This window comes from Nelusetta ayraudi, unplaced genomic scaffold, assembly GCF_046127955.1.
Source record: "Nelusetta ayraudi isolate G7.1 ecotype Tasmania unplaced genomic scaffold, CSIRO-AGI_Nayr_v1 ptg000075l, whole genome shotgun sequence".
Taxonomy (NCBI): Eukaryota; Metazoa; Chordata; class Actinopteri; order Tetraodontiformes; family Monacanthidae; genus Nelusetta; species Nelusetta ayraudi.
The window spans coordinates 2307403-2330933 of record NW_027466125.1 but is presented as its reverse complement, the minus strand read 5'-3'; the positions used below and the strand labels follow the sequence as shown (position 1 = coordinate 2330933).

Here is a 23531-nt window from a genome sequence, read left to right as displayed (position 1 = left end):
GGCGGCTCCGACGTTTGTTAGGATGATATCTGACACCCAGCGCAAGAAGAGGGTCCCGAAAGACTAGCGGTCAGAGGGAAACGAGACGAACAATCTGAAGACACGGCGGCAGCAAGCGGCCTGACGCAATGCTAATGCTAATGTGAGCAGAGGCTTGACGGACAGGAGACACATTTGACAGTTTGGAACAATACAAATATCACACTCATGAAATGGATAGATTAAGTAATAGAATTAAAATAAATTATTTTGTAGTCGATTAATCTTCTTCGAGTCAATTCGATTGGATTCAACCCTTATTTCAATAGGCACAATAAATTAAAAAACGACTAGTCCATTATTCCAGAGCCAGCTGAGACGACGACCACGGCAGCAAAATAAAAGGATATAAAAAAATGTGTCAAGTTAAAGCTAATGTGAAGCATAAACCTAAATCAAGAGCTATAGAAATATTGTGGCATTATGCGGCTGATTAATTATGCAAATCAAAACAATCCTAATTGAATAGCACAACACAACCGCACACGCTCGGCTTTGAATACCAGCACTTGTGTGCTCGCGCATTGGGAAAAAGTATTTTAAACAAGCAGCTTATGGAAGAGCCAGTAGAACCCTTTTCCACGCATCGGTGCAGGCATTATTGGAGAGCCAACTCTTGCAATCATCATTGGTCTGCAATGTTGGATTGCACATCGTTGAGGTTGCTCGAGGCAAGATCAATTTAAGAAAACAAATTTAAAAAAAAAAAACCTCTGACTGGCTGTCATTCACTAGCCGGCCCTCGTATCCTTCCTCTCAGCACGGCGTCACAAAAAAAGCGCTAACGTCAGTAGTAACTCCTCCCGCACCTGTGTGTGTGTGTGAGTGAGACAGTGCTTGTGATGTATAGGTTGTGGCCTGTGGGCGAGCTCAGCCTTGCCATAATGGAGAGGTAAAGCTGCAGGCGTTATAGATCGAGCATGAGAGGAGCCGCTCCATGAATCTGCCCCTAACTGCTCCTCCGCCTTTGTGGCGTAACGATCGGCCGCCGCCACCCCCCCCCCCCCAGCCCTCCCTTCCTCCACCCTCCTCCTCCTCCCACTGTCACCGCCGCTCGCCCGTATTTCCTCCGTCTTAGTTTCGGAGCGGAGAGCAGATATATCTCCTCCATAAAAGAAGGGGGGGGGGGGGCCTCGGCACAAAGAGCGGCTGGAGAGTCTCGCGAGCTTCTCCACCATTCACAAAAGACTGGCGGTCGGCCGCTTGATATAAAGGCTGCTGGAGGTAGCGGAGCTGATGGCCGGCGGTCTGCTGGGAGGAGGAGGATGAGGAGGCTTTTTCTCCACACGCACACACACACACACACACACACACACACAACCACACACACACACGCACACACACAGAACACACAATACCCCGCTCCCGCTCGAGACACTATCTGCGTGGCGTTGATGCCGTTTGGACAATGCGTTCTCCTGCCTCCTCTCTCATCCATCCCTCACCGTCCTTTCACACACATCCACCCCGACGAGGTGTATGCAAGCGCGCACTCTCCTTTTCTTGTTAGGAGACGCTAATGTAGCCCGCGACAAAGCCCCGGCAGACGACGGCGGCCCTCAGACAAAACACTTCCTCTCTAAAGCAGTTCATCTTCATGCAGAGTCCGTCTGTCCTGCCGAGGCAGCGGCGGGGCCTCGGCGTGAAAGAGCAATGTTTCCACCGGCTTTTCAATTTACTCCACTCCGACGGCCGCTCCCGTCAAGTCACAGTTTTGTTTCGCGGATTGGCTCGGTGTTTTCAAGGCGTGATGAAGGCTTGTTAATTGCTCCTGTGCGCCCCCTGGTGTCTTAATCAGGGCCAGGCCCCCACAATCAAACGATAATAAGAAAAGCTAAGCTAGCGCATGCACCCAAAAAAGTCCAACATTTTTCCACGTTCTGCAGCCTCAAAAACTTGCACAGTATGCCTTTGTAACTATTGTTATGCATCAGGATGCATCAGCCAATCAGAACGACCTAAGATTGTGGATGTATGTGTGTATGTGCCTGTGTGGAGGGGCGGGTCCATTTGAGGGGGTGGGAGGGATGATCTTTTATTAGTTCATTTTGCTGCACATTTTAATCTATGAAGCACTGTTGGTTGCATTTTTTCATGCATGACAAGTGCTATGTAAATAAAGTTTGAAGTTGAAGATGCAGCACGTACGATGTAAGCCCCTTTCTGAGGATTTTCTGGCCATTAAAATATTTTTATTTCAGCCAATTTACAGACTTTTTGTATTGAAGACTACTGGATAAATACTTTTTGTGCCCCATGTGATTTTTGGCTGCAGTACCTCAAGTGCCCACTGGAAAAAACCTAACAGCCTCCATATTGGCAGTCTGGTATCCAGCTCTTACAATACCGTATTTTCCGGACTATGAGCCGCTACTTTTTTTTCCCCCACGCTTTGAACCATGCAGTTTATGCAAAGGCTTTTCTGTGGATTTTACTTCACCCGCCAGGGGGCGCTTTATCAGGAAGTGCAAAAACGAGACAAGCGCATGAAGAAAAAGTGACAGCGGTTCGACGTGTGTTCAGTGGGTTCAGTGCGCAACTTTTCTGTTTGGGCTCTCGTCTGTATGTTCTCTTGTCTTTATGCGCTCTGTCTTTGTCAGCTACGGTGCGTCGCAGTTCTGGTCCGACTCCATACCAATTAACCGAGGTGACCAGCGGGACCCCGCAAACAGGATCAGCGGTGCGAGTCCAGAGTCGCAGGCTCGCAGCCGCCGAACCGATCCTCTCCGCGGACCTGTTTCCTCACGAAAACCTGCGGCTTATAGTCCAGTGCGGCTTGTATATGCACACATTTGTTTTTTTCCCCCTAAATTTAGCTGGTGCGGCTTATATTCAGGTGCGCTTTATAGTCCGGAAATGACGGTACTTTCATGGCCAGAACATAGCACATATAACGCTCTTTTCTAGGGATTTTCTGGTGTTCGGATTGTTTTTGTTTAAAGTCCTTGACTTACAAATACACAGTATTACTCAGAATTAGTGATGAATCATGTTTTAGATCAGAGGCATCCCGTCAAGTGTGTTTTAGACGTACTGCAGTCTATAGGAAAAACACTTCGGGCTACGTGGGATTTTGACTGCAGTACTATAAATGGCCACTCGTAACAAAATCAAATGCTATATTGGAAGTCTGGTGTCCAGTTTGTATCATACATCCATGGTCTCAGCATGAGCTCCTGTGTGCTTTTCTGCCTGCAGAGAAATGGGTGCGAGGCCGAGCCATCGACCGGGGCGAGGTGGACGTGGGCACCCAGCAGAGCCAGGCCATCCCGCCGGGACTCTTCTGGCGCTTCCACATGACCGTGCACCACCCAACCTACATCAAGTTCAACCTGTCCCTCTCACACAGCGCGCTGCTTGGGGTCTACGGTCGCAGGAACATACCGCCTACGCACACGCAGGTAAATTGAGGCTCCTGTGGCTGCCTGCTGTTTACCCAGATGGGCTTGTTTGCAATAGTGCCACAACTTCGCAAACAGACCCATTCTTCTTCTTCTTCTTCTTCTTCACTTTTTGTCTCATTCAAAGGCAACAACTTTGATTCGACAATGCGCGACTGTGACATTTGAAGAATTACCTGAAAGCACAATTTATCCCCAAAAATCAACAGCCCACGTTTTCTCTCTCAGTTTCAATCTTGTGAGTGGAATTTTATCAGAGTTTCCAAGAAGACAAAAGTAAATCAAAATCAAAATATTTAGACCAAAACTGAAGACATGGCCTTGCACTCAAGATGGGCAACAAACCGTGGATGCATAAGATTTATTTTTTTCAGCCACATTACTTCCACTTTTACCTCTCAATGAATAAATAAAACATTTTCTTTTCTGCCAGTTAAATTAAAGTTAAACCAGGAGACAGACATTCATTGCAAACCTTGAACGGCGCCACCTGACATAATGTAGAGTTCGCTGACTGGAAGTTAAATTACATTCGGAAACACTTTCAATTCTTTGGGAAATGTTGCAGGTGACCTTAATTTGACATTCTCTAAACTTTTGAACCTTTAACATACAATACCACACACACACGCAGACATACACAAACACGTAGTTCTATTTTTGGTGGAGTTATTAAATAAATAAAATCGCATGAAATTGTCTCGATCTATGAATCCACCTCCAAACCAAATGTTCTGGTTCAATGATAGTTTGATACCAAGCACAAGCCTAAAAAAAATGTCATGCTTAATATCACTGTTGCATTAACTTTTTATATATATATATATATTATGATTTTAAACCCACTGGACTTTTTGTACATGCACTTGTTTTCCCACTTCCCTCCGTATTTCTCATTTGGCTCCTGAAAATCAGACCAATTCAGTTCGCTGGAGTTGCAAACATACAAACGACAACAACAACATTTTTAATTGACGGGAGTGTTTTAATATACGACACGCAGCCAAAACACTGCTCGTTCGGCGCGCGACTCCGCGTCCCCTCATTTCGGCTTCTGCCGCAGCCAATTACGCACCGACGTGTCAATGGGCTGCAGACTCACTTGTTTTGTCAGCTGGTTTGCGGAGGATAATCAACGTGTGACTCCACCACAGTGGGAATTTGCCGTCGCGCCTGTTTAACAGGTAGCATTTATGGAGCCACGAGCAAATCACTGTTTTGTGCTCGTGCTTGACAACAGATTCGGAAAAAATATGCAAATGGGCGCAATTAAAGCGTGAGCTCGGCTGTGCTCTAAAACGCACGGTGCGCTCCCCGCCCCCCCGCCCTGCCGGGTCGCCACAACCTTCTCCTGTCACATTTGGATCGGGGAAAAAAAAAAAAATTCCAGCAGCCGCAAAAAAACTCAAGTATAAAATCGGTGCTCGAGTTGCTCGGACGTATAGATCTCCCGGCAAACACTGTCAAATGTGTGTTTACCCGCCTGTGTGGCAAGTAAATCCAGTTGTCTGAAGTGGTTCAGCTATGAATACAACCATTTCAAACACATCTCAAAAACAGTACAGACACACACACACACACACACACACAAAGGCAGCCACTTTACGCCGACAGCCGTACTCCGCGGCGGCAAAGCGCAGAGAAAGACCGAAAATACGACGACACCACCACACTGAATCATCTGCTTTTTTTTTTTTTTCGCGGCCCTGTTGGCGGCGGCGGCACTGAAGAGGTCTAATTAGCCGTTTCTGACACCAGTGTGACACACAGCCTTCAGGGGGAAGTAAGACTCACTAAGCACTCGCTGGTTCAAGGAGGTTTTCAGGTTGGAGAGGAAGAAAGCGCCAAGACGGGGGGGTGGGGGGGGGGAGTGAATGGGAAATGAAGGCGTCGACAGGTTCAGACAAATGAAATAATACTCTGGTCTGTTTGAAAAGGAGGTGGCGTCCCGTTGACGTCTGTTTCCAGTTTGAATCGACAGCTGTGCAGCGTTGTCTGTTACACGACCGCTGGCACCTTTTTTTTCTCCCTCCACCCATCCTTGAGTCATTGCTTTGCAATTTGCTTTGGATATTCCCATCCAGCAGCAGCAGACTCTAGCTGCTTTTGCCATGCAGAGTGTGTTTTTTCCAGACGGTAGTCGACTGGCGCTTTAACAAAGCCCACCTAACAAAGAGCCTTCTGGTTTCTCATGCTAATTCTCAGTGTACTTTCAGTGCTTTTCTTCTTCTTCTTCCTGCAGAGTCAGGCCTCGCTGCCTCAAATCCAATCTGAATTCTCTGTTGTTGTTGTGATGTGTGTTTCTCCAGTTCGACTTTGTGAAGCTGCTGGACGGGAAGGCGCTGCCCAGGTCCTTGACTGATCCCGTCTCAGGCTCCAAAACCCCCAAAGGCCTCCTGCTCAGCGGCCTCCAGGAGACCGGCTTCATCGAGTACATGGACCCGGGGACGTGGCACCTTGCCCTCTACAACGACGGCCGCGGCCTGGAGCAAGTGTTGCTCCACAGCACCCCCATAGGTGAGAGGGGGGGAAAGAAAAAAGGAAAAACAGAAAGAAAGCATGTTTATGTTTTAGAAAAATGTGAGGCATTTTTATTTTGCTTCTCTGGGCTCTCACTTCTCTCTCCCCACTCACTCCTTCACCTTCGCCTGTTGACATGTCGAGCAATAATAATAACAGTAATGCAAACGTGGCCCCAGGTCCCCCCCCCGAGAGTGAATGACGTTCGACGGGAACTTTTTTCCCCCCCTGTTTTGGAGAGTGAGTTTGGCGCGGCGAGGGAAGGCTGTCAGCAAGGGGAGGACAGCTCAGGTAATAATGACAGGCCTGGCTAACTGCAGCTCGTTGCCATTATACACACGGATGGCGGCGCAAATTGAAGGATGTGAATAATGCAGGAGTGCGTGGCTGAATATAGACAAGTGGATAATTACAAGGGCAGTTTCTCCACCCCCACTTTTGTCCAGCACTTCTTAAGAAAATACAGAGTTGAATGAGAGGGGGGAAAAAAATAAATAGAGAAATTTACCGAGTACAATTCCGATGATGGGAACAGGTAATGTGGCAATGATACACCGTTCTTTGGCTTATTTGGTAAATGATCCGCTAGCCAGGTGCGGAGCTCCCTCAACGCCAAATGATGCATCGGCAGCTATCGCACGGCTCCGTGGCGCCGGAACAAAGTGGCGGAGACTTTCTTTTATGGTCGTATTGACAGGCCTCTTTGTGGCGTGATTGACAGCGGAACAGCTAAACGCAGATTTCCTTTTTAAGGCTGTCAAACATTTCTGTTTGACTGGTGCGCTGCCAGTAAAGCCTGGAATATACCGGATCTATTTGTGTCACGTATCACCCTCCAACCCTCCAACCCGAAAAAGTAAACGCTGGCTTTTTAAAACGAAGCTAGCTTCCCCTCTGCTTCTGCAACATCCACAGCTACACAACAGGTACAACAGATGGGTTTTGGAACTGCAGTCTTTTGTCTCACTTCGGCCTCTCAAATAATTAATCATTCGATTTAGCCCAAAAGAGAGGAGGAATAATATGAATGCAATGATGTCAGGCCTCCTTTTTTTTTTTTTTTTTCTTTTCCTAGAGTTCCCATTTACACCCTTAACTACTGCTACAGACGTACTGGGCATTGTTTTGGTGGCAGAAAATCAAAAGCATTGAGCTACAGTACAATAAATTTTAATAACACGCAGCGCTGAAGCCTGGAGAGGAGCTTCACAGCGCGATGAGGGAGAAATTATGTTTTCTCGGCGGAGGGATCGAGCGTTTCTGCAGCAAAAAACAGTCGCTGGGTACAACAAAGGAACTGTGAGTGAAAATAAGAGAAGGACTTTCCTTTGATGAAAATGAAGTAATAAAGAAATAAATATAGGAATGGATTCACCAAATCAATACAGCATGGTGAGTATGACAAAGGGGGATGTGAAGGCAACTGGATTTGTTAAGGCAATGCATGGTGATAATGGTGGTTGCGCTGTTGTTAATCGCATCGAAGCGGTGATACATCCAGGCCTGCTGGATTGGCTGAACCGGAGAAAACCAGTTTAGCCAATCCGGCCCCGATTGGCTGGCCTGCAGTCGTGGACCTGGGTGGAAATGCATCACGGATGCTGTCTGTGGGCTCCCCGCAGTTGCAGAGATTACATTCTGACTCCAGCCGACTGCATCACCTTGGCCCCGTTGTACGCTTAATTCAGCTGCGCTTGTCGCAGCGGTGCGGGTGATGCCGAGAGAGAGCAACAAAAAAGGGATGATTGAAAGAGCGGCGAGGGCGGCGAAAAGGCCAGAATGAAAAATAGATAAATACATAAATAAACGAGCAACTTTTTTTTTTTTATTGAGCGTCAGGTGGTTATGAAAGTCAGACAGGAAACAAACTCTGAGGAGGCAAGTGGAGAAAAGAAAAATGTGGCTTTGCCCTAAAGAAAAACGGAAAAATGAAAAACTGTTCAAGTCCTTTAATTAAGTCGATGAATTGCATGCTGCTCTTGTGCTGGTGGTAAAGCGCTGGTGGTAAAGCTGTGACGATTTTCGAGAGACTCAGGGCTCCAGAACAATGAGCCATTGTCGACTTACATGCTAACATTGTAATTACGCACTTTTTAACACAATAGGCCGCCAGCTGATACTGGGGCCGGCAATAGGCCGCCAGCTGATACTGGGGCTGGCAGCCACGCTTGACACATGTGGCCGTCTGATCTGCACGCAATTTTGCCTTTTCGTCATCTTAGCGGATGACATGAAAAAGGAAGGGGAGGAATCGCAGGTTTTTCTTTTCTTTTTTCTTTTCTTTTTTGGTCAGCTGATAATCGCTCAATATCCGGCAGAAATTCCACTTCCCGCCTCAAACGCTGAAGATGTTTTGTGACGTCCGTCTTAAGCTGCTGCTCTCTGCCTCCGATGATAAAAGAAAGTGAGGGAGCCGACGCTCGGGGTGCGCACTGTAATATGATATATGCTGATATACGGCTTCTTCACTTCTCCGAGCGCCTGCCTGTAAGGCTTAAATAGGCCCCAAACTGATCTTAATAGAAGAAGAAGCCTAGAACAGGGGGCAACATCTCCATTTCTCAAAGCAGCCATTTAAAGGCAAACAGTATTTCCTGTCTTTTCTTTTCTCTGTTTTAAAAAGAAGGCAAGGATACAGCTGTGTAAAAAAAATATATATATATACTTTTTCTCCTTCCTCCACTGCTGTTGACATTTATACGTGACCTAAAAAAAAAAAAAAAAGGAGTTACGGCATAATGGTTTGTGCCATTTTGCCACCTCCGCTCCGGCCTCGTCTCTTTAATTCTGCTCAGCCAGTGCAGAGAGCCGCTCCTCCTGCAGGGCCATTAATTATGCATAATTGCTCTTCTTTAGCGCCATCATAACACATCCTCTCCAATATTATATATTTTTACACAATGGCCAATAAAGCATGAGAGGCAACAAAAAAAAAAAAAAGTTTCCTGAGCAGTCTTTAAACTTTTTGTGCTAAAAAAGAAATTGATTAAAAAAAAGAATCCAATCACGGAGAGGGACAGCGCTTAGCCGTAGCGCTGCTTAGCGTGCTAGCGTGCTGGCTGGCGTTTGCGTTTCTAGTTAGCCGAGCAGCCGTTTCACAGTTTGATCATTTCATAAACCCCCCCCCCCCCTCCCTCTCCCCATCCCTCACCCCCCCACCGCCACCACAAGGGTCATAAAGCACGGCTGAGACTTTACGGCCTCGTAAAGCGGCGACGGAACGCTTATTTGACCAATCACATCACTCGGCTGGAGGCTCCCGTTTTTGTAAAAGCCTTTAACTGCAATAACTGACGGCATGAGTGGCTTCCAAATGAAGAAGGCTAGCATGCACGCACACACACGTGCAATAGATGAATACAGTGTATACTCTGCGACAAACATCCCCTCATACATGACTTGTCAGTTTGCTGCAAATGTTTACGACCTGCAAACTCGGCGACCTTGCCAACGAGTGTTTCCCTCATTGCGTGTCAAGTGTCACGTCCAATGTTGCAACTTTTTTTTTTTTTTCTGTCAGCGGCCGGGTTTCACTTGATTCTCTTTCGGGGAAAAAAAGGAACAACTTGTACCAAATGGCGAGAGAGAGAGAGTTTTCTTTTTTCATTTTGTTTATTTATTTTTCCTTCTTCTCCTCCGTCTTGTTCTTCCCTCCCGGAGCCTCCCTGGTTGTGTGGGAGAGAGGAGATGATTGCCACTTCTCTCCTTCAGTGCGGCGCTGACAGGTGATGGAGGTGGAAATGACTTTAGTTTCTGTAGCGATGCGCCGCTGCCGCTGCTGCCGAGGATAACGCGGCGCTGTCGGCTACTGGCGGCGGCCGTCTCATTAGCATGTGTCACATGTGCCCAAAGGCGGGTGTCAGATAATAACTTTGTGTGTGTGTGCGTGCGTGCGTGTGTTTATAAATGCCCGCGTGTGTGTCCGTGCGTGTGTGTGCGGTGTCACTGGAGGATTTGTCATCCATGCTGGCTGAGCAGAGGGAGCCAGAGGACTCGCTGCAGCGCTTTCACTCCGGAGTTGATGTTCTTCTTTTTTCTTTTTTTTTTTTCTTAATTTCGAGGAGCCGGCAGGATGGGGAGCGAGGGTGGTGGGGGGGCCAGGCGGGGTCAAATAAAGGATGGCATCCTTGACGCTCATTTTAATTACTCCACCGAACCTAAATGGGGCTCACAATGTCAACTTCCTGCGGCCGGTGGTGGTGGTGGGAGGGGCCTTTGTTCTCCAGCATCCCGATGCTGCATCTCTGCTGACTTGTTTTTTTTTTTGTCTTGTTTTAAACTCTGAAGGGTTGAGCAGAGAGGTGCACTCCTCCCCTCATCCCTCCCACTATCTCTCGGAGAAAGGATATGCGGCGTGATGGACGTATCAAGGTGAAAGGGAAGCAAAGCGGAGAAGGAAGTGAGCGAATTTGAGTCCGCTGAAGGAGCGTGATGAAACCCTACCGAGCCCCTCGGTGGGGGGGGGGGGGGGGGGGGGGGGGGGGGTTATGATGAAACCTGTATCCAGATGAGATGAAGGACTCGTAGGAACCTGCATCACAGTGGGCTTTTTCTTTATTTTTATTTTTTTTCCCTTCGTCTCTTTCTTGTATTTCCCTCTGCGGAGCCACTGAGATGTCCTGGCGCTCACTCGGGACCCGACGCGACTCAGGCGGCGGGTTTTGTGTCCAATCCGCTTTCCGGGCCTCCTGTAAAACAGTTTGATGTCCAATTAAAGATGTGATGTTTTTTCGCAAATTTGAGTATTGTTGTTGTCGCCGCCGCCGCCGCTGCTTCCAACCTGTAATGCGGCGTAATGTGTTTAGTGCTACTGAGTGTAAGTGAGTGCCTGGCCGCTCCCCAGAGAGCGATAGCGGCTGGATCAGACTAATCTAATGCAGGCCGGGAGTCTGGGGAGCCGTCCATCGCTGATCACATCTCTCATTCAATAACACACAGACACACAGCCGGTTGAGGGGAATCACTGCTGGAATGTTGTTGTTTTTTTACATTTGGTGGGATTTCCTTTCTTATGCCTGATTCATGAATATTTGCGTGTGTGTGTGTGTGTGCAGATTCGATGGACGGCTGCTCCACAGACTGCAATGGGAACGGAGAGTGTGTCGCCGGACACTGCCACTGCTTCGCCGGCTTCCTGGGTCCTGACTGTGCCAAAGGTAGGAAACATCACAGAACACCCTCACCGACTCCAAAACCCCAGACGCCCCCTTTGATTCCATTCGACCGTGGTCTCCACCTGAAAAACACAAACAAAGAAAAAGAAAAAAACGAAAATGGAATCGGGAGGGTCGAAGTGTCTCTTGATGCATCTTCACCTCTGTTTGTTCAACATGAAACTGTTTTTGTTTCATGTTTCCTATGCCTGTAAGACACGAGTATGGTTTGCACTATACCAGTGGTTCTCAACTGGTGGAGTCGCAGCAGCCACCTTTTTTTTTCCTCATCATGAAGTCGAGACCCAAATTTATTTCACAAAAATAGAAATGCTAAGTTATTGAATTAAATTGTGTGCCCGTCAAAATAAATGCCCAATATTATGTATACATATATACATATATATACATATATACATATATACGTGTGTGCGTATATACAGTATACATATATATATATATATATATATATATATATATATATATATATATATATATGTGTATATGTATATGTGTATATGTATATGTACAGTATATGTGTGTGTATATATATACATATATATTTACATTAAAATACTTTTTTTTTGAAAAGGGGAAACTGCCAATGAAGCTGTAACCCAATCAGAACAGCTCCACCAGTTGAGAAACACTGCACTACACACTCTACACTCTCTCTCTGTATATATATTTATCAGTATGCATCAAAAAAAAATCCCTGGCTGACAGATTTTGTGGCTCCTTGCTGTTTTTTTTAAAGTGGTTTTGCAATCTTTCCTCACCTCTGCTGCAATTCTGCATTGTGCGTGCTGTTGTTCAGTAAAACGTGCACTCGGCTTGAACTTCTTTTTTCATCGTTTTGATGAGAAAGATTAAAACCCCATTCTGTGTGTGGGGGGAGGGTTAAAAAAAAGGGGGAAACGGTGTTGTCTTCCATGTGGAGCCCGGATCAAAGCTCCCCGCCGCGGCCCTGAACGCCTCACCGTGCTCTTTTGTCAAATACAGTTTACATTAAAATTGCATAGGTACCAGGCTCGCTGTGCCTATATTTGGATCAACCGTTCACCCCCGCGATAAAAAAAACAAGAAATACATCTATTTCATCAACAACCTTTAAGTGCCACATCTCCGCTTCAACTTCACAGCTCGCTCTTTCTCGCTTTCCCTCTCTCTCTCTCTCTCTCGTCATTAAGCCCCTCTCCCCCCTTCATCTCCTCTCCCTCCGCTGCACATCCGCCGCCTCTCTCCCTCTCTCCCTCGCCCTTCTTTGTAGAATCATTGTAGTTTTATCTGCCTCATTGTGTAGAAACAGCTGATGTGATATCACGTCGCATGATTTATTTACGCTCATCATTTATTCATTTGTTCTTCTCATCTTTTGCTCATTTGCTCCGGCTATGATACCCCCCCCCCCATCCCCCCTCCCATCCCCCGTTTGAAAAAGTTAGACGGCAAGTTTTTGGAAAAGACTTTAAAAAGGGGAGGGGGGGGGGGGTTGGTGCAGTTGGAAGTGAATTTTTGACGTGGGGGGGGGTGCTTCTTTTAACAACGGATCAAACAAACACGTAACACCCCCCCTCCATCCCCCCACAGACACGTACGCACCGACGCGGGCGTGCACGGGCGGTTGCGGCGCCCTTCATCGCACATTACGCCAGCGAAGGAGCTGTTGGTTCTGGATCATCTTTCTAATCCATTTGAAGTCGGGAGCTGCTGCCTCACCTCCTGCAGCTGTGGATTGTGGGTGGGTGGGTGACGGCGGAGGGGAGGTTGGGGGAAGATGAGGGGAGCTGTCAGCACGCGTCAGCAGCAGACGCCCGGGCCGGCCCCCCTCCTTCTTCTACACCTGGCTGTGCTTCCATTAGCCACGCAGGCGGCGGGCGGCCCTCCATCCGTCTCTTTAGCGGGCTGATAGCGCCGCCACCGCATAAAGCCCCCCTAATGCTCCCCCCCACCCCCACCCCTCCCCATAATCTCTCCGTTTTCACGATTGTTTTCACGGCCGCCCCAACCCGCGAGTAAGGGAGGTGACGTCGGAAGGGGGGGTGGGGGGGGAGCGGTGGAGAGGGTGAGGGGGGGATTTTCGACAATTCCTGGGTTGCCGTGGTAGCCGAGGCTCAGGTGGTGCTCCAGTAAATTGAAACAGAGTGCGGGGATAAGCTGGAGTGTGTGTGTGTGTGTGTGTGTGTGTGTGTGTGTGTGTGTGTGTGGAGAAGGAGCAGTGGGGGGGTTACCACCATGTGCAGATGTGTATGTATTTATGAGTGTGTGTGTGTGTGAGAGAGAGAAAGAGAGAGAGCAACAGAGAAGTAACGAGAGGGAGACAGCTTAAGGATTTGCTGAATCTTCTCTCCGGCTGTGATAAGAGAGCGTCGCTCGGCTCGCGGCAGGTTACCCCCGGTCCACCGCCGCCACTCGCTGCCGTCGCCATCATCATTTGTGCGCGTGCTCTCACACACATGTGCCCAATGTGTAATCAGCGACGCGCTCTCTCTCTCTCTCTCTCTCTCTCTCTCTCTCTCTCTCTCTCTCTCTCTCTCTCTCTCTCTCGCAGACTCCTGCCCCGTGCTGTGCAGCGGCAACGGCGTCTACGAGAAAGGCCGCTGCGTGTGCCTGTCGGGCTGGAAGGGGGCGGAGTGCAACGTGGAGGAGGGCCAGTGCATCGACCCCACCTGCTCCAACCACGGCACCTGCATCCAAGGACTCTGCATCTGCAGCCCCGCCTACAAGGGCATCAACTGCGAGCAGGGTAAAGGCCCCACTGAGTACCAAACTGAACGTCTCTGCAAAAAATGGCTTCATCAGAAGCTGCAACAGCTTTTTTTTTTCTCATTTAACATAAAAAAAAAACACAAAAAAAACAAACTCTTAAGCCATTCATTTTGCTGGAATCAATCTGCCTTGGAGCCATTAGAGCTGAAGAGGTTTTTAATAATTGGAACATTTCCCACATCAACCTCGATCCTAAATGGGGAAAGCAGCAGCTGTTTACGCCCCGCCCAACATGGACCGACATGAATCTAAAGAGACTCACTGCAGCTGATGCAACTAAAAAGGCATCAATACAGTAATCCTATCTGGCTGGACATGATCATGTTAATAAACATTGATGTTATTACTGCTGAAGTGCAAAAAAGAAACTTGTCCAGGAGCAAAACAGCCTCGCAGTGATCCTCCTCTCAACCATAATCCACCTGCAAATTTTCACTGAGACACTTATGCTCGTACTCGTACAGATTTAGGGACTGAGAGTGTTTCACGTGCATTATCAACGCCGCGCAGACTCGATATTTGTCTTCTTTCTAGCTTTAGCTCAAGCACTGAGAAACCGCGGCGAGGTAATTCAACATCGCTTTTCATCAGACACGTTAAGCGGCCCCTCGCCGAGTGCTCGGGTAGTGCCGAGCTAATCGCTAACCCCCGACGCAAAGCTCCGTCTCAGCTCACAACCTTGAGCCTGGCCAATCCGACTTATTTTTCTTTCTCTTATTCTTGTATTGTGGTCATAAATTAAAATTTTAAAATTACAGACTAATGCACGCTGTTAATTGAACTCCTGCCAGATTTTCTATAAACCGTCTCTGCTCTTAAGGAACTGTGTAACATTTCAACTGCATCTATAATTGTCAGATTAAATAAGAAGTACCTACATATGTTTTTCTCGACACAAATTGTCATGTTTCAATTTATTAATAATATATTTACCACCAAGAGTGGGTCCATTAGTCGGGAGGGGAACCTGGCTTTGCTCAATGGTTTCCTGATGTTACCACATTGCAACAAAGGTGTTAGATCAAGCAAGGATATCACATAAAAAGGAATATCAACGGGGTTTTTTTTCTTGCTATATCATTTTCTTCCATTAGATGTCGCTTAATCTTACACACAGGGGCCTTTAAGTTCTGTAATGTTTGCAACAAAAACAAAATGAAGAAAGTAGTTGAAGACAGCTGTGCTACATTGCACATTAACACATCTTGGGACCAAACAAAACAAACATTAACACAAGGTAGTTTGCATGCATGGTGCTCCAGCATATACAGTACAGACAGCTGTGGCTCTTTGGAAAACCAGTAAAAAAAAAAAAAAAAAAGTAGCAAGCACAAAACGGAGCTGCTCTTCTGCAGAGACAGCAGACGCTGAACCTCACCACGTTCACATCTCCGTCCCACTCATCACCTCCGTCCTCCCGCAGAGCCCAATCAGGTGTTTGACCTTGAGAGGTCAGAGCCAAAAACTGCGTCAGGGTTTTTCTTTTTTTTTTTTCTTTCATAATTTCTGTTTCGCATGCGGCCCCCTTGTAATTACACACACCAACGCCGACCCCCACCTCCCCTCCCTTACCCCCATAGCGCCACGACGGCCAACCCCCATTTCACCCCTTATCAAAGCCTCACTTTCTAAGTGCCCCATGAAGTGTAATGTTGTGGAACAGATACAGGGGCATTGTGGCGGGGGTGGTTAACTCCTGGATGGGATGCAAAGAACACTGCTTTCATACTCGCTGGGCTGATGATTATAACGAGGTGCGCTCCCTCCACCTCCCCTCCCTCACCTCCCGCTTCACCTCCCTGTCTCCGCAGTGGACTGTGCTGACCCCCAGTGTGGCGGCCACGGCGTGTGCGTGCGCGGCGAGTGCGTGTGCTCGGCGGGCTGGGCCGGAGTGAGCTGCGATGACCCGCTGCCAGCCTGTCAGGAGCAGTGCTCCGGACACGGCACCTATCTCCCCGAGTCAGACACCTGCGCCTGCCAGCCCAACTGGACGGGGCCAGACTGCTACACTGGTAAGAACCCCAGGATTACAGCGACGCCCGTAGGGGAAAGGGAAAAAAAAAAAAGAGAGTAAAAAGCGGGCCGAAAATTGCTGCCCGCCTGCACATCAACTAGTTTGCCAGTGTTCTTGTAGCACGCGTGGACTTGCCAGATACTATTTTCCGGGGATTTGATAGACACGAGAGTGGAAATATGGATTGGAACCTCTCTGTGAAATGGGAGGGGGGAGTGGGGAGGCTGTGTGTGTGAGTGTAAGTGTGTGTGAGTGTGCACACGTGTGTGTGTGTGTGTGTGTGTGTGTGTGTGTGTTTTTGACACTCTCTTCATGCTGCTCGTAAATGAGATTTCCCCTCATGAATTGACTGCAGCACTCCTCCCACACACACGTGCGCGCGCACACACACTCACACACACTTTGCGTTTATAGTGATATAAACTCAGGCACACGCTCACATTCCCTTCAGGTAACTGGGGGGGGGTGAGCAGGCGAGGAAAAAGGGAAAGACCTCCATTCTCACTTTGCTGGAAGGCTGCAACCGTGAGGAGCATTCCCCGCTCGCTATTTAAAAGCTCCCTCACTGGGTTTTTCTCTCTCTCTCTCTTTCCTTTCCCATGTAATATATACACTTGTCATCTCCACATGCTATTTCAATGTGGAGAAAGTATATTTTCTCACATTTACAAATGCCACAACTTCCGATTTTCATTGGGAATGTTGTCGGGGGTCTGACCGAGTCGTTTCCGAAAAGAACTCTGCATAGATTTAGCTGACGGTAATAAAAAAATAAAAAAAATAAAAAAAAGAAGTGTTGTGATTTGTTTGCGTTATTAAAATCATTTATTTGCTGACACAAATAGGTTCCCCAAATGGGTAGCGTTGGTTATTAGAGAGTTAGCAGAAAACAAACTATTAAATCAAGTTGCTGTGGTGAGAATTCAGCCGTTGCCGTTCATTATCAATCAGACCTGCTGTGGTGAAGCTTTCCGCAACTATTTCCCCCTTGGCTTGGTATTCAATTTTATTCTATTTATTTTGGGGGGTACTTTCTCTCAGAGACTTGACTCTCAAAATGAAAAGCTTTCAGAACTAGCAATCCAAAACTAGCTGCAGCTACCAATCACTCCGCAGGGAACTGAACCAACCTCTCAGTGGAGGAAAAAAACTCAAAAATGATCAAGTTAACCAAAGTGAACTACTTGATTGCTTCATTCCTCCAATTCCTCGTCGCCACTCTGTCGCACATCGACGCGAGGTTGTCACTGTACTCAGATCAGCAGAATGCGAAAAGTTTCTCACGCCGATTAAAATTTTGACTTTGCTTTGAGGTCCGCCACCAGGGGGCGGCGGGCGTTGCTATGCTAATGACGCGTGAACACACACACACACACACACACAGCTTGCCGTTGATTAATTTCTTTATATATTTTTTAATTTGTGTTGACGCAGCGCCGGTGGGCCGGGGTGTGAAGAAGTGATTAGAATGCCCAGTGAGATGCAGCGACGCGTTAGCTTGCACGTCCCCGCCGCTGCTTCGTGTGACCTCTCCAGCCAATCAGAACGCTCTGACGGTTTGACGTCCAAGCGGTTGATAACAGTAGCATTGGTGTTAAGACGGACAGAGACAGTGGCTGCACCACTACACCGTCCTCGCTACAGACTTCAGCAGCCTTGCAGCAGCGACGCAACCAGCTAGCGTCCTCGCCCTCGTGCGAAGGCAAACGAGAGACGAGAGGCGGCGATAGCCGGCAAAGAGACGATTTATCGCTCGTGACTGCGATTTTTATTGTCCTTTTTTCTTTGTCGCAGGCAGTTGCCGCAGCTCCAGACCCGGCTCCCCAGGTGCACGGGCGTCCTTAATATAGCGATTTAGCCGCGTGATAATAATGGAGCGTGGCTGAATACCCAGAATATGGCTGCCCTCCCCCAAAGTCTCTCTCTCTCTCTCTCTCTCTCTCTCTCTCTCTCTCTCTCTCTCTCTCCCCCTACCTGCCAGGCTTTTAATCAAAAAAGGAGCCAGCAAAAAAAAAAAGAAAAACCTGCGTTGCAAGGGGCCCTTGTTGAAGCATAGCTAAACTAATGTAATTCTAATAGAGAGCTGGAAAACTCTCCAACTTTAATCCAGTTTCCTTCCCCTCCCCTCTCCATGCTATGTATATTTAAATTGAAATAACTTTTTTTTTCTCCCCCTCCGCAGCTGGATAAGTACTCTTTGTGTGCCTCCAGCACTTTGCTCTCGTTACTGATGGATGAGGCTTTGCTTCTGCAGACAGCGAGAGAGGCAGAGGGAGGGATGGAGGGAGGTAGTGGGGAGGCATGCATGGCGAGGAGGCCAAAGGAAACGCAGACAAAAACCGAAGGAGGAAACTTCTTATTTTTAAACAAGAGCGGAGAGAGCGAAAAAGTTGCGGTTGGAGAGAAAAAGCTGAACTGGGGATGGGGAGGCGGGGAGACAAAGACGGACAGACGCGGGATAAGAAATGATATTAATAGGACGACCCCGAACCCCCTCCTGAAAAATCTGATGAAAATGTCAGGGAAGAATAATCGGGTCGAATTTCAGTCCCGGTGGTTTGAATACGCAGCGCAAATAGGATTCATTTGCCTGTTATTATGAGTCTATTCACTCTCCCTCCTTCGGGGAGCTCGGCTATTAGAGGTGGGAGGAATGTGCATTGTGAGAAAGTGGAGGCTTCAGTCTCGCCAGGTTATTCTCAATTGTTTGTTGAGTTTTTTTTTCCCTCTCCCTCCTCTTACTTATATCCACTGGTTCAGCTACTGACTGATTTAAAAATATATATATATATGTATATATATATATATATATATTTGTCCATATAATGTATTCCTCTTTCACGTTGCCCTCTAAGCCCAATTTTATTTCAATTCCTTTAAACGTTTCTCCTCCTTCACAACCCCTTTTTTCACGCTTTTTTCTTCCTCTTCCTCTTCCTCTTCCTTTTCCTCTTCCCTTTTCTTCTTCTGCACTCTCTTCTTCTTCCTCTTCCTCTTCCTCTTCTTTTTCCTCTTCCTCTTCTTCTTCTTCTTCTTCTTCCTCTTTGTCTTCTTCTTCCTCTTCTTCTTCTTCTTCTTCTTCCTCTTTGTCTTCTTCTTCCTCTTCCTCTTCCTCGCCCGCCTGGCCTGCAGAGCTGTGCCCGGTGCCGTGCGGCAGCCACGGCGTCTGCTCGGAGGGCCAGTGCCAGTGCGAGGAGGGCTGGATCGGCGCCGCCTGCGACCAGCGGGCGTGCCACCCGCGCTGCGAGGAGCACGGCCAGTGCCACGACGGGACCTGCATCTGCCAGCCGGGCTGGGAGGGGGAGCACTGCAACATCGGTGAGCAGTGGCAGCGGAGGCAGCAGCTGCAGTGTGTGGGCACGTTGGGAATGTTGAATTATTCTGACTGATGTTTTGATTGGTGTGATTAAGAGGATTTGGAAGGAGGGAGGAGGAGGGGAAAAAAAGTGTTTGCTGGACTGGCGGTGACAGCAGTTTCACATCCAATGGCTTTGTCTCGGCCAATCCTCACTCTCACTCTCTCTCTCTCTCTCTCTCTCTCTCCCCCTCCCCGCAGTCACCCATGACCTGGACGTGGTGGTGAAAGGTACTTTATCCTTATTCATTTTATTTATTGCATTTCCAATGCCGCTCTGCCAAACATTCACCCATAAATGTCAGACAAATAGAAACACTCTCTCTGTGTGTCTGTCCATGGTTTTTATTTTTTTTATTTTTTTTTATTTATCTTTTTTCTTTCAGACGGCTGCCCAGGTCTGTGCAGCGGGCACGGGCGCTGCACCCTGGAGCAGAGTGGCTGGCGCTGCGTCTGCCAGACTGGATGGAGTGGACCCGGATGCAGCGTCGTCATGGAAACTGACTGCAGTGATGGAGCCGACAACGACGGAGGTGACATTTCTAACATCATCTATCATCCTCTGTCTCTCTACCTCTCTCTCTCACTGTTTTTTGGATCCTTCTTTACCTCCGCCAGGTCTTCTTGTCCCTTCCGCTGCCTGCTGAGAAATCTACGACACACACACACACACACACACACACACGTACACCCCGGTGCTGTCCCAGTGCCTGCTGGGTCTCCTGTCGAGTCCTGCTGCTCATTACAATGTTGAATACGTATCAGTGCGTGTTGCTCGTCCATATTTGCCGCTGTGCCTGCCCTTCCTTTTTAGTTTTCCGACTTGTCATCTCTGAAACTGTGTGTGTGTGTGTGTGTGTGTGTGTGTGTGTGTGTGTGTATGTGTGTATGTGTGTGTGTGTGTGTGTGTGTGTGTGTGTGTGTGTGTGTGTGTGTGTGTGTGTGTGTGTGTGTGTGTGTGTGTGTGTTCACGCCACCCCGGGCCATGACAGAAGCACAGCTAGCGTGCCAGGGTTGTGTCTCGCAGGGTGGCAGGTGAAAGGTGTGTCACCCTTTGTCACCACTGTGTTGCCCCCTCCCACCACCTGGCCCCCTTCCTTACCCCTCCACACACACACACACCTTGGGGGTAAAGTGACAAGAAAGTCACATTTCAGCAGCTGAACTGTCTCAACTTATTATGATAACTTCCTTAACATTTTGTCATTTTCCCATTTATCTATATATAAAGATAGATAGATAGATAGATATCCCTTCTGTATTTTTTTTCATTTTTCAACACCATCAAATCTCTATTATGGACGCGCCTGCTAAGCCGGTGATGTAATCCGTCATTTCAAACAAGGTTGTGCTGCCGTTTTGTTGTTTTAAAGCTCCTTGTTTTGTTTTGTTTTGGTCTTTGTTGTGCCCGTGAGTACGTGTGGGCTTCCTCTTTTGTGTGTGTGTGTTTTGTCTTGTGTTTTTGGTACATGCCTTGATGAGTGGCACTTGAATGGGAGCGTGGATCAGAACCTGAATCACACACGTGTTTCTTTTTTCTCCCTCCAAGTCCCGCTCTTCACAGGGGTGCCGATCGCTCTTTTTTTAACCTAACCTTGTTCTCCCCCCCCCCCCCCCCCCCCCCCCCCCCCGCCGTGCATTGTTTACCTGAAAGGCTGCCTGCGCGGGTGACTCAGCCTACAGTTTCACCGGCAGCACAGATAGCTGCTAAAGCGACATCTTTGCAGCGGATTAGTCTTTACATCCGTACACTGAATGAATTCAGCGATGAATGAAACGGAACAAGACAAAGCAAAACCAGCGCGATCCAAAACAGAGAAAGAATAAGGGGGAAAAAAACGCACTTGACACGGCGCATATTATTGCAGAGGATGTAACTGCGAACAGCGGTCGTATCTTAAACAAAGTTCTCCATAAAAGTCAGCCGTCTCCGCGCGACAATAACAGCATCTCGTCTTATCTCTGTGTTTGCGTCCGCGCGGCTCCGTCGAGCGGCGAAGAAATGAATTCGAAATTAAGGAAATATATTTTGTTGCAGCGGCTAAGATGAGAGGATAGATGGGATCCTTTATCTCTGCCTGCAGCAGCGGCGGCAGCAGCAGCAGGTTCCTGGTGGCTTGGCACCAAGGCTGCAGGAAATCACAGCGCTCAGCAATAAAAAAAAAAAAAGTCCACACACATCCGTTGCGGAGGGAAGGAGAGAAAATGATGAACTGTGCTCGTCGTGTTTGTTTGGATTGTGACAATTAATTATGGTGGCGTTTAATGGCTGAGCTGTGGGTATTCTTTGGGTAAACACTGCTAACTTGGTGCAGGCCCGGTGCCTGCCAATCAAAAAGCCCCTCCCTTTTTTTTTTCTTTTTTTTTTTAGATAGACTCTCACTGCGCCAGGAAATGTGTGCAGTGTCATTTTAATTGCGGGTGACGTTCATTATTATGCCTTCAGTGTGACAGATTTTCCCCCCCGAAAACGCCAGGTTAGCTCAGCGGCGGCGGTGGCGGCGGCGGCTGAAATGAGGCAGCGCTGCTGATTGTTCCGTTCCCTCTGCTGCCACAGTGGAAGAGACGGTCGTTAGCACCAATTTGAACGGGACAGATTAGCTCCGTTCCAATCCGTCTGAAGTCACCGCCGATGCCCTGATTGCTTTTTGATGACTGCTGGTAACAAAACCTGCCAAGCTGCCCCTCCCCACTCCCCCAACTTCATCCCATTCATGTTAATGAAATGGTGACGCGAACATGCGGGCGTGATTCTGATTCGGACGACTCCCAAAACCTGAGTTCTGCCCGGACGAGAAGCGTTGAACTTGTTTGTTATACAGCAGGTTGTTACACCAGTCCTCCCATTTTCTTTTATTTATTTCTCTTATTTTTGGGCCGTTCTGGCTCTTCAGACTCCACGGCCGAAGAAGGAAAGAGGGACAGGAAGTGCGAACCCTCCGGAGGGTCTCGCTGTGTATGCTTTAGTCTTTAAAGCTAAAGGGGTGAATCTGAGGCCGCAAAGAAGGAGGATTAATAAAATCCATCTTCCTGTTTAACACTTGAACACCCCAGTGAAACAGTGGCAGAGGGTCCAGTTTATTCACATAAGGGCAAGCACATTTACGCTACTGCACTCTCTTTCTCTTTCTCTCTCGGACAAAGTTTTGTTTTCTATTAGCAGTTTAATACAAGATTACCCTTTAATTTACAAGTTACGGATGAATGGGGGAAAATTATTGTGCCCTAAAATTGCAATAATAATGATGGAGTTGGTGCAAAACCGCTTTCTACAGCAAAAAAGAATAAAGCACACACACACACACACACACACACACACACACACACACACACACACACACACACACACACACACACACACAGTGTTATGGGAGAGATCATTAATTTAGCATCTCCCTGAATTAATTTTGCAGGTGGTGGGGTTAGCTTTGCTGCCAACATGAGGCTAAATTTGCCCCTTTTTTTGTTAGGGTTTTACATTTTGATTCTTATCCAGTCGGATTATGTCAGAGGGTTTTTGAGCTATTGCTTAAACTCTCACTTTTCTAGTAATCCCTGTGCATATTATTCAGTTTTTATCATTTATCGCTGACTGGAGTGGCACCGATCATGATGTGACTCTGCTATCTCGCTGTCGCTGGAGATCCAGCTGACGGCTGTATAACCCACCGCCGTTAAGTGTTGAACAAAAATTAAAAACCATCCCCGAATTTCATTGACGGTTCCCCGAGGACAACTCGGGTGTGTTTTAGCTTATTAATAACGTATCACTCGTTAAAACCTTATTGGGCTTTAAAGGTATGAGAAAAAGAAATCAATGTTTGAAACCAATCAAAAGGCTCCTTACGCTGTTTATTGAGAGGGTGTGGATTGCAAACAGGATAATGCACGCAATGATGCTCATATACAGTTTTGTATTAGATTTTTTTTTCGTGCCTGCCCCTTCAACACTGTCTGGACCTGCAGCCAGTGACTGCATCCTCTACAGTAGTTACGCCGTCCTGACGATGCTCCGCGGTGCTCTGTCTGCGAGTCAGTGCAACTCTGAATCAAACTGCAGTTAAAAAAAAGACCTGACACTGCAGGCACGGTCAACTTGTCACAGTTTTTTTTTTTTTTTTTTTTCTTTCTTGTAATTTTTTTTGCAATTTTTATTTTTCTTGGCACTGCTCAGGAGTTCTTGAGTTGAAGCCTAATGTGGGCGGACCGGTGGCCGCCCACTCACCCATTCATCACCTCTGCCCCTGCACGGCTGTCAGCGCTTCTGCCACTTTCCAAGT

General features: G+C 47.7%; 2 protein-coding genes across 2 annotated transcripts in view; both read left to right on the top strand.

The window, feature by feature from the left end:
• Positions 1 to 23531, top strand: part of tenm1 (teneurin transmembrane protein 1) — a 196597-nt gene that overhangs the window by 99268 nt on the left and 73798 nt on the right. The window contains exons 7-14 of the mRNA XM_076043360.1: positions 3238 to 3440; positions 5750 to 5957; positions 11015 to 11116; positions 13665 to 13859; positions 15694 to 15894; positions 19029 to 19214; positions 19453 to 19482; positions 19638 to 19784. Of these exons, the coding sequence (XP_075899475.1) occupies positions 3238 to 3440; positions 5750 to 5957; positions 11015 to 11116; positions 13665 to 13859; positions 15694 to 15894; positions 19029 to 19214; positions 19453 to 19482; positions 19638 to 19784 (1272 nt within the window). The remainder of the gene's footprint in view (positions 1 to 3237; positions 3441 to 5749; positions 5958 to 11014; positions 11117 to 13664; positions 13860 to 15693; positions 15895 to 19028; positions 19215 to 19452; positions 19483 to 19637; positions 19785 to 23531) is intronic.
• asb12a (ankyrin repeat and SOCS box-containing 12a) overlaps positions 1 to 23531 on the top strand; it is a 321968-nt gene that overhangs the window by 247544 nt on the left and 50893 nt on the right. The gene's annotated exons all lie outside the window — the stretch shown is intronic.